Source organism: Mercenaria mercenaria, chromosome 2 (assembly GCF_021730395.1).
Source record: "Mercenaria mercenaria strain notata chromosome 2, MADL_Memer_1, whole genome shotgun sequence".
NCBI classification, from domain to species: domain Eukaryota; kingdom Metazoa; phylum Mollusca; class Bivalvia; order Venerida; family Veneridae; genus Mercenaria; species Mercenaria mercenaria.
In genome coordinates, this window is record NC_069362.1 from 117929372 (window position 1) to 117941410 (window position 12039).

General features: G+C 34.9%; 1 protein-coding gene across 1 annotated transcript in view; it reads left to right on the top strand.

Moving 5' to 3' along the window:
* Positions 1 to 7864, top strand: part of LOC123562496 (uncharacterized) — a 79304-nt gene extending 71440 nt beyond the window's left edge. The window contains exon 32 of the mRNA XM_053537643.1: positions 1047 to 7864. Within this exon, the coding sequence (XP_053393618.1) occupies positions 1047 to 1118 (72 nt within the window). The 3' untranslated portion in view covers positions 1119 to 7864. The remainder of the gene's footprint in view (positions 1 to 1046) is intronic.
* The last annotated feature ends 4175 nt before the right edge of the window (positions 7865 to 12039 follow it).

A 12039-nucleotide genomic window follows, 5' to 3' on the forward strand; every position in this document is an offset into this window, starting at 1 on the left:
GAATGACACCTTTAAACAACCCCATTATTTTAGTTGTGTTTCCTCCATTAATTAAATGCTTCCTCCATGAATTAAATGTTTCTTCCATTAATTAAATGTTCCTCCTTTAATTTAGTGTTTCCTTGATTCAGTCAGACTACAGTTATGCAGTGATATACATTTATATTACCTTCTTGTAAATTAATGTGGAAGAGAGTTTGTTATCATTTAGTAATTTAACTTTTGTGATAAATGATGGCACTTTTTTAACATTGTCAGATATTAATTATTGATGTATGATTACATGCTAAAAGAGTAATTTTTCTAAGGACCTGGGCCTAGTCATCCACATTTCAAGTTTAAAATTCGGACTGAGACTTTAAACATATTATTCAGAATGCTTTAGATTTCTTTGTAATAAATCTATATTGCTGATTCTTTGCAAAGCTTTTTGTTGTAGCATGAATAATTATGCCATATTGCTGTCATTAAAATCCATATAAAATTTCCAAATATAGGGCAAATGGAAATCTAAGTATTTAAAGTCTCAAGTTTCAGACTTAAAATATGGAATACAGGGCCTGACCCAGAACCTCTTGGCCTACAGGAAGTAGTTTGTTAGAACTCACAAGGCCCAAGCCTACAATGCTAACATGAAGCTACACCATTGATTATTGACCCCCACTCTCGCCCACATATGACAAAGATTTCCTTTTAAATTAAAACCTGGCTCAAAGTTATATAACTCAGTTTTGACACTAGTCTCTACACAAACATCTTTTTATGTTGTGTCTATTCAAAAAAAAGAAAAGAAATTAATGGCAGAGTTACATTCTGAGACTCCATTCTATAACATTGGAGCTGTTTTATTAATTAATGAAACCTTCTTAAATATATATATCTACAGTACAGGGGTTCATATAATGTTAAAGATGTTTTGACTGTTTGTATGAAACAGCGGCATGAACAGTAAGTAAATATTCTGAATGTGTTCTCAAATCAATAAATATTCATATATAGTACCAAGATGTGGTTTCTATTTTGGTTATTGTATTGTTATATTGCAGGTACGGAAAAGATTTGCACATCTCTATCAGATGATATTTGGCATTCCGTTTGGAGAAAAAACAAGTGAATAAAACAGCCACATAGAGGACAAATACATTTGGGAATCCAGACAAGAAGCTTGCTTAGTTAATGAAAGAACTTTTAACTGAAGGAATATTTAAATGTGTGAACAAATTGGGCTTCTGCTTTAGTAACATCATCATCTTTCATTTAGACTGTACATAATGCATAAGTATATGACCAGTGATGCATTTTATACCCTAAAATTGCCTAATATTGTAACATGCTTTAGATGGTTAGTGATGCAGGTCAGTTGATATAGGGCATTTATTTCCTTGCTTGTGTTAAAAGTTTTTTAATGGAGGAAAGAATATGTCCTATGTGGGTGTCAAAATAATTCTTGATTGCATCATATTTAATACCTGGTTTACCCTAAGTGTTAAAAATCTGTAGTTAAGGGGCAAAATTGCTGACAAGCAAAGGTTGTGGTTAATGGATTATCAGATTTGATATTGTTTTGCAAAGTATTGTGAAGACTCATTTTGTTGTGTTTTTGCTGTGTGGTGCTATTATAAAATGCCTTTGATACTGAGGGCTGAAAAGAAGAATGTTGTGGTTCACAAAAAACAGTACAAGTCGGCTAATTTTGTGGGCATAAAATTTTGTGGTTTTAGCAAAAATAGCTATTGTATGGGGACTTGTATGGGGACAGTGTTTTGTGGATTTCAAATTTTATTCTAAAGAGAAAATAGATGGGAAATTTGTTTGTTTGTTTGTATTAAACTTTTTGGATTGATGCAACCATGAAATCCTAGAAAATTAGTCCCCCATGCATATTAATTATTATGTCTTCCACCGCACAGTGGTGTGGGAGACATATTGATTTACTCCTGTCTGTCTGTCTGTCTGTCACAAAGCTTGTCCGCACTCTAAGTCGAACATTTCTCGTCAGATCTTCACCAAACTTGAACAAAATGTGTTTGACCATAAGACCTCGGCCAAGTGCGATAACTAGCCAAATCAGCCAAAGCACTTCGGAATTATGGCCCTTGAACATAGTTACTAACACTACCGATACAGCATTGTAGACTGGCTTCTCCAGCACTATCGATACAGCATTGTAGACCGGTTACTCCAGTATGTGTATACCAATAGGCCACAAACAGTATACATAGACAGACTTACTATTCAGATGATTAGGCAGTTGTGGCAGACATGCACTTTTCTCAAAAGCACCTCTAGTTTTACAGTACTTTTTAGCTCGACTATACGAAGTATAAGGAGAGCTATCCTACTCGACCCGGCATCGGCGTCTTTCCGCGTCCCCACCTTGGTTAATGTTTTTAGCTCGACTATACGAAGTATAAGGAGAGCTATCCTACTCGACCCGGCGTCGGCATCTTTCTGCGTCCCCACCTTGGTTAAAGTTTTTTTACACTTTCTCCTTTTTCAACTTATCTCTGTAATTACTTGATGGATTTGATTCAAACTTGAAATACTTATTACTCATCATCACCCACATCATCTGACATAAGATTCATAACTCTGGCACCAATATTTCATGATTTATCTCCCCATTTCACTTAGTTTTTAGCTCACCTGTGATCGCGCGGTGTCCGTCGTCCGTCCGTCCGTCCGTAAACTTTTGCTTGTGACCACTCTAGAGGTCACATTTTTCATGGGATCTTTATGAAAGTTGGTCAGAATGTTCATCTTGATGATATCTAGGTCATGTTCGAAACTGGGTCACGTGCCATCAAAAACTAGGTCAGTAGGTCTAAAAATAGAAAAACCTTGTGACCTCTCTAGAGGCCATATATTTTACAAGATCTTCATGAAAATTGGTCAGAATGTTCACCTTGATGATATCTAGGTCAAGTTCGAAACTGGGTCACGTGCCATCAAAAAATAGGTCAGTAGGTCTAAAAATAGAAAAACCTTGTGACCTCTCTAGAGGCCATATATTTCACAAGATCTTCATGAAAATTGGTCAGAACGTTCACCTTGATGATATCTAGGCCAAGTTTGAAACTGGGTCACATGCAGTCAAAAACTAGGTCAGTAGGTCTAAAAATAGAAAAACCTTGTGACCTCTCTAGAGGCCATATATTTCATGAGATCTTCATGAAAATTGGTCAGAATGTTCATCTTGATGATATCTAGGTCAAGTTCGAAAGTGGGTCACATGCTTTCAAAAACTAGGTCAGTAGGTCAAATAATAGAAAAACCTTGTGACCTCTCTAGAGGCCATATTTTTCATGGGATCTGTATGAAAGTTGGTCTGAATGTTCATCTTGATGATCAAGTTCGAAAGTAGGTAACGTGCCATAAAAAACTAGGTCACTAGGTCAAATAATAGAAAAACCTTGTGACCTCTCTAAAGGCCATATTTTTATGGGATCTGTATGAAATTTGGTCTGAATGTTCATCTTGATGCTATCTAGGTCAAGTTCGAAACAGTGTCATGTGCGGTCAAAAACTAGGTCAGTAGGTCTTAAAATAGAAAAACATTGTGACTTCTCTAGAGGCCATACTTGTAAATGGATCTCCATAAAAATTGGTCAGAATGTTCACCTTGATGATATCTAGGTCAAGTTTGAAACTGGGTCACGTGCCATAAAAAACTAGGTCAGGAGGTCAAATAATAAAAAAAAACTTGTGACCTCTCTAGAGGCCACACTTTTCATGGAATCTGTATGAAAGTTGGTCTGAAATTTTCATCTTGAAGATATCTAGGTCAAGTTTGAAACTGGGTCAACTGCGGTCAAAAACTAGGTCAGTAGGTCTAAAATTATTAATATCTTTTGACCTCTCTAGAGGCCATATTTTTCAATGGATCTTCATGAAAATTGATCTGAATGTTCACCTTGATGATATCTAGGTCATTTTCGAAACTGGGTCACGTTCGTTCAAAAACTAGGCCAGTAGGTATAAAAATAGAAAAACCTTGTGACCTCTCTAGAGGCCATATCTTTCATGAGATCTTCATGAAAATTAGTGAGAATGTTCACCTTGATGATATCTAGGTAAAGTTCAAAACAGGGTCACGTACCTTCGAAAACTAGGTCAATAGGTCAAATAATAGAAAAACCTTGTGACCTCTCTAGAGACCATATTTTTCGATGGATCTTCATGAAAATTGGTCAGAGTTTTTTTTCTTGATAATATCTAGATCAAGTTCAAAACTGGGTCACATGAGCTCAAAAACTAGGTCACTATGTCAAATAATAGAAAAAACGACTTCATACTCAAAACTTGGTCATGTGGGAAGAGGTGAGCGATTCAGGACCATCATGGTCCTCTTGTTAAGATTAAAGTTTTGATTCACTTTCACTCTTATCTCTGTTATTACTGAATGGATTTGATTCAAACTTAAAATACTTGTTTAACATCATCACCCACGTCAAATGACACAAGATGCATAACTCTGCCACAGATTTTTTATGAATTATTCCCCCTTTTTACTTAGAATTTCAGGTTAAAGTTTTGATGCACTTTCACTCTATCTCAGTTATTACTGAATGGATTTGATTCAGACTTAAAATTGTTGTTCAACATCATCACCCACGCCATATGACACAAGGTGCATAACTCTGGCACCAATTTTTCATGAATCATTCCCCCTTTTTACTTAGAATTTCAGGTTAAAGTTTTGATGCACTTTCACTCTATCACTGTTATTACTGAATGAATTTGATTCAAACTTGAAATAGTTGTTCAACATCATCACCCACACCATTTGGCACAAGGTGCATAACTCTGGCACCAATTTTTCATGAATTATTCCCCCTTTTTACTAAGAATTTCTGGTTAAAGTTTTGATGCACTTTCACTTTATCTCTGTTATTACTGAATGGATTTGATTCAAACTTAAAATAGTTGTTCAACATCGTTACCCACACCATTTAATGCAAGATGCATAACTCTGGCACCAATTTTTCATGAATTATGCCCCCTTTTACTTAGAATTAAAAGTTAATTTTAATGCATTTTCACTATATCTCAGTTATTATGAAATGCATTTGATTTAAACTTGAAGTAGTTGTTCCACATCATCACACACATCATATGATACAAGATGCATAACTTTTGCACCAATATTTAATTAATTATGCCCCCTTTTTGCTTAGGCTGTACTTGTATAGTGTTTTGATACACTTGATCTGTACTTCTCTTATTACTTGATATTTTTGACACAGACTCCAGCTATTGTGCAATATCTTTACCCACCATTGGAGTTAATAAACACTCCAATGACAGCTCTAGTTTCCTCAGATGTGCCCAGTTTCACTATCCAGCATCGAAATAGTCGAGCACGCTGTCTTCTGTGACAGCTCTTGTTTCTTTAATAACACAACAGGAACTGAAAAGTGATCTTTTAATGCTAGTGGTCTTTTGTTAGACATAGTCTTTGGAGCAAGTTTGACTGTACAAAGAACAAATTATAAAAGCTTTCTGTTGTCTGTTGGAGGTATTGAAGCGGATTTTTTTTTTTTTTATTTCATTGCCAGATCTAAGATTACAAGATATTTTGGATTTTCAAAAATATTTTATTAGTGCAATATAGGGCATTTATTACATTTTGTACAGTTTGACATGTGCAGACATAACATAAATCTACCAAAGTGGGTAGAGTAGTCTGCTAAATAATATTTATTTCACTAACTTATTAGCAGACTGTTAAACAGTTCCCTTCTTTCAAAGTTTTTGTGTTTGAGGGATTTTTTTTTAGCTGAAAACCTGTACTTCAAAATAATTTTCCTATTTTTTCTGTTGTTAGAATTTCAGATTTTGACAGTTTTCCTTTTGCAACAAAGAAATTAAAGAAGTGTCAATAACTAAACAATATTACTTACTAAAATGTCATTAAAATAAAGTCTTCAATTAACTTGATTGACAGGTGACTTCAGTATGACGTAACAGCCTTTTCTATATCTGTCACTCAGGTGATAAAAACAGAAACAAGATTCATCACATATGATCTGTAGTCGGCACTATATACGATACATTGACTGTAAGTAAAATATTGTGGATATTTCTACTACGTGTGGTTTAATCGCCTAACGAAAGATACTGCTATAAATGTCAAACAAAAGACAGTGTAATAACCGATTTATTGTGTGTCAATAATCAGGGGTGTGAATAACCGTTCATATGGATGAAAAGGACTAATAATTGTAATTAAGGGGAAAAATAAAAATTAACGTTTTCAAGAATATTATAAATGCAGTTATGCCTTGATACTTTCCATAGTTCACTAAATATGTTCACTCGCGACATCAGATTTGCGGGATTCGCGATTGATACGATTCCGCGAATATGTCCGCATTTTGAAAAACGCGAAATACAGTATCCGTGAACATTTCTAGGTTTACAGTACTTCCTGTATAGACTGTTTCCTGGATCAAACAAACAAACTCTGGGTTCTGTTGTATTCTAAGATTGTTGTCGTCATGTAATTTTGTAAATTTGCTTGCTTGAAGTTAGATAGAAGTACAGTCTATAAAGATCACCCTTGGGAGAAACAAATATTAGGCTTAAACACAGGCTTGACTGTATTGTGAAGAATTAGAGTAAAATTGTTCTAAAACTTAACACACAAAGTCTTGTTCACTGTAGGCAGCAAACAAGTTCCATAACTTTACTTTAAGATAATGCCAATTTTTCAACTTATTACAAGGCTGTTGAATAAATTGTTGCTGTCTTCTGACAGTTCTTGTTTGTTCATCTGTCCATGCATCTAAAATTGGAAATGCTTATAATTAAAAAAATATTATAGCTGGAATCTCCAAACCTCAAATGGTTATTAATTGACACATGACCTTTGCTTACATTTAGTTTTATCCCCTTTAACCTGGTAAAAGCAGAGTTTTTCCCCTTCGATTTGGTATAAAAGAGGGATTTTTGACTGTTTCTAAGTAACCTACAGATGGATCTTCATGTAACATTACACTAATGTAGATCACTTTAGGGCAATGATGCAGGCACAACTTTCGTTGGAATCACCAGTAACCAGAGTTATTGCCCTTTAATTGTTTTCCTACATAGAGTAATTTATTGACGGATTTCTTATGAAACTTAAGACAAATATAGATCACTATAGAGTGGTGGTGTATGCTCATCTTTCATCAGGATTTCTTCAGTAACTGCAAAGTTATTGCCCATTTATTATATCTTTCAAAATACACATGTACTGTCCCCTCATTCACAAAACAACCTTTTCAGCGGGGAACGTTAAATTTTCGATGGCTTGTTTTAATTTATTCCAAATGATTATAATGTTTATGAAAAGCAGTAGGTTATTAGGGAAAGAATTGTTTTATCTGAACTAGAATATCACTCTATTTTCTAATCCAGGTCAATCTTTGACATCCCAGTAAGGACATTTAAAATTTATTCTGATATGTTTGTTTCTGTTTAAACACGCTTTCGTTAAAATTTCATGTTAACAGGCTATGACGTCAATGTTTTTGCTGCGACCAAGAAAAAGCGCTACTGTATTTTATTTCTGTTTTCGATAAAGGGCATATTAGAATTAAAATAATGTATAGTAAAATCAGTTTTTACTTAAAATAAAACACTCAAAATTGGTTATGCGTTGCCAGAATAATTCATTTGGGCTATGCCCTCCTAAAATTATTCTATGGACATATTAATACACAACATTAAAACAAGATTTTTCTATACATTATTTCTTAATTGATTAATCTATTGTGACCATTTGCATGATATAAATATTGTAAAATCATGTTGACAAATTATTTTGCCATGCATTATTTATTATTGTTACTTTGTTAATAAAGGCTATTGAAAATCAGATGATGTTTGTAATTTTTTTTGCACAGATCTAAATCTTGATGTTCTTTGAAAGTATCTCAAAAGCTACTTGCTTATTTTCTATGCCCCTGATGCAAAGACCAGAGAGGCATGTACCCAGCACTTATGGTTTCCATCATCCAATGCAAATAAACTTTGTATACATTATGAACATGAAGTGAGCTTGGGCAGATCGTCAGAACTTTCATGTCCAATTTTTAAACTCACATCAGCACAAAGTGCTAAAGAAGATCTACTGTGATCTCTGCAATATAAAGTTTTGATTTCATACCTAATACTTTTATTTCATTGTAAATGAGATGCAAAGCAAAAATATTTAGGCCTGTTTGGTGCCACCTAACCTTTACTATGTTGGTGCAAGGTAAAAGGCTAATCAAAAATGAGGTCTCCAGCAACTGAACTGTTCGTAATTTTGGCCCAAGCTTAATGAAGCTTGGTCTGAATGTTTCCCTCAATAACATCTTAGAGTTTGATACTGGGGTCATAAACTAGCCAAGGTCATATAATAGAGTAGCCTTGTTAACACCACAAGCCATATTTTTAACTTTACTTGAACTTGGTTGAAATATTTGGCTCATTGAGTCTAGGTGAAGTTTGGTTAATCTAGTTTATTCAGGTAAGCAGTACAAGGCCATGAAGGCACTCATTTCTTCAGTAATGTTCTGCTTCTTTTATGTTTTACAATATTACAGTTGAATCTGTACATTGTGTTCTCACTCTTACTGTTTCCATCCAATTCCTATGAAACTTTGTATGCCTCATCAACATGAAGTTGAGATATGCAGATTGCCAGGAAGTTTTAAGTTCTACATTTTCCAGAGATTTGTTCCTTTTTAGCTCACTTGTCACAAAGTGACAAGGTGAGCTTTTGTGATCGCGCGGTGTCCGTCGTCCGTCCGTCCGTTCGTGCGTCCGTCCGTAAACTTGCTTGTGACCACTCTAGAGGTCACATTTTTCATGGGATCTTTATGAAAGTTGGTCAGAATGTTCATCTTGATGATATCTAGGTCAAGTTCGAAACTGGGTCACGTGCGGTCAAAAACTAGGTCAGTAGGTCTAAAAATAGAAAAACCTTGTGACCTCTCTAGAGGCCATATATTTCAAAAGAACTTCATGAAAATCAGTCAGAACGTTCACCTAGATGATATCTAGGTCAAGTTCGAAACTCGGTCACGTGCCGTCAAAAACTAGGTCAGTAGGTCAAATAATAGAAAAACTTTGTGACCTCTCTAAAGGCCATATTTTTCATGGGATCTGTATGAAAGTTGGTCTGAATGTTCATCTTGATGATATCTAGGTCAAGTTCGAAACTGGGTCACATGCTGTCAAAATCTAGGTCAGTAGGTCTAAAAATAGAAAAACCTTGTGACCTCTCTAGAGGCCATATATTTCATGACATCTTCATGAAAATTGGTCAGAACGTTCACCTTGATGATATCTAGGTCAAGTTCGAAAGTGGGTCACGTGCCGTCAAAAACTAGGTCAGTAGGTCAAATAATAGAAAAACCTTGTGACCTCTCTAGAGGCCATATTTTTCATGGGATCTGTATGAAAGTTGGTCTGAATGTTCATCTTGATGATATCTAGGTCAAGTTCGAAAGTGGGTTACGTGCCATCAAAAACTAGGTCAGTAGGTCAAATAATAGAAAAACCTTGTGACCTCTCTAAAGGCCATATTTTTCATTGGATCTGTATGAAAATTGGTCTGAATGTTCATCTTGATGATATCTAGGTCAAATTCGAAACAGGGTCATGTGCGGTCAAAAACTAGGTCAGTAGGTCTAAAAATAGAAAAACCTTGTGACCTCTCTAGAGGCCATACTTGTGAATGGATCTCCATAAAAATTGGTCAGAATGTTCACCTTGATGATATCTAGGTCAGTTTTGAAACTGGGTCACGTGCCTTAAAAAACTAGGTCAGAAGGTCAAATAATAAAAAAACCTTGTGACTTCTGTAAAGGCCATACTTTTCATGGGATCTGTATGAAAGTTGGTCTGAATGTTCATCTTGATGTTATCTAGGTCAAGTTTGAAACTGGGTCAACTGCGGTCAAAAACTAGGTCAGTAGGTCTAAAATTATTTAAATCTTTTGACCTCTGTAGAGGCCATATTTTTCAATGGATCTTTATGAAAATTGATCTGAATGTTCACCTTGATGATATCTAGATCAGTTTCGAAACTGGGTCACGTGCAGTCAAAAACTAGGTCAGTAGGTATAAAAATAGAAAAACCATGTGACCTCTCTAGAGGCCATATTTTTCATGAGATCTTCATGAAAATTAGTGAGAATGTTCACCTTGATGATATCTAGGTAAAGTTTAAAACAGGGTCACGTACCTTCGAAAACTAGGTCCATTGGTCAAATAATAGAAAAACCTTGTGACCTCTCTAGAGACCATATTTTTCAATGGATCTTCATGAAAATTGGTCAGAATTTTTATCTTGATAATATCTAGGTCAAGTTCAAAACTGGGTCACATGAGCTCAAAAACTAGGTCACTATGTCAAATAATAGAAAAAACGACGTCATACTCAAAACTGGGTCATGTGGGAAGAGGTGAGCGATTCAGGACCATCATGGTCCTCTTGTTTGTAAAATATTTTGTAACAATATTACAACTACATTATCTCTACCTTGTGTTCTAAATTTCATCCAATTCAAATTATTGGGAAATGGGCAGATTGCCGGGAATTTCATGTCTGATCTTTTGCTCTCAGTTATGGCCCCTTTATAGCTCCACTATTGGAGAATAGGGGGGTTATTCTACTCGCCCCGTCGTCGGCGTGACCTTTTTGGTTAAAGTTTTTCGGCAACCTTTGTTTTTCTTGTTACTATTGCTTAAATCTTACTGTAATTTCACATTGTCCAGCATACAAACAAAGTATGTGCAGGGGCTGGGCCCATTATACCCAAGGTCAAGGCCACCAAGGTGTTATACTTGGGTAATTTTTAAGGTTAAAGTTTTTTGGCAACCTTAGTTTTTCTGTCATATCTTTCTTATTATTGCTTATATCTTACTGTAACTTCACATTTATATAAACATTGTCCAGCATACAAACAAAATATGTACTGGGACTGGGTCCAATATACCCAAGGTCAAGGTCACCAAGGTGTTATACTTGGGTTATTTTTAAGGTTTAAGTTTTTCAGCAAACTTTGTTTTTTTCTGTCATATCTTTGTTACTATTGCTTATATTTTACTGTAACTTCACATAAACATTGTCCAGCATACAAAGTATGTACAGGGGCTGGGCCCATTATATTCAAGGTCAAGGTCACCAAAGAGTTATACTTGGAATTATTTTCATGTTAATTTTTCGAAGGCTTCATTTATAGACATATCTTTGGTACTTTAAAAGATAATGACTTAAAATTAAAAATATTTCTTTGTAATCATCATCTGCATGTGTGGTTACAATCCCCATAACTCTAATTGTATTTTTGACAGAATTGTGCCACTTTCGTACTTAAAGTTTTTTGGCAATCTTTATTTTCTGGATATAACTCTAGTACAATATAAGATAATGACTTGAAACTTAAAATGTATCTTTATCATCATCTGCATGACTTTGTGTGGTAACAATCCTTATACCTCTGATGAGTATTTTTGACCAAATTATGCCCCTTTAATACTTAATTTTTTTGACAAACTTCATTTTTTGGATATGACACTAGTACTATATAAGATAATGACTTAAAATATATCTTTACCATCATCATCATTACCCATTCCATACTTGACATTTAACCCCTCTGAGTAGTAGGATCTTTTTATATTTTGGTGTATCTTCCTTTTAAAGTAGAGGTCTTTTATTGAGACATAAATTCATTTTACTGTCAAATCGCCATATAGTGGAGCGCGCTTGTTTCTTTACTTTTACTAATATATCTTTGAACTACAAGTATAATTATGCCAGTTTAATGACAATATGGCATGTCCTTTCCATTGTAACCATGTATGCCAAGTTTCATCGGCCATTTGTTGTGATCAGATACATACATCAAAACGCTCTGAACAGGGCCAATATAGGACACCCATAGTTGGCATCACATACTGGGACAACAGAACCAAGAAGTGGTTAAACATGTGTAATGTTTTCTTGTAACAAGAGCTGTTGAACTTACAATCAGGTGCGAACTGCATCATCTGTTG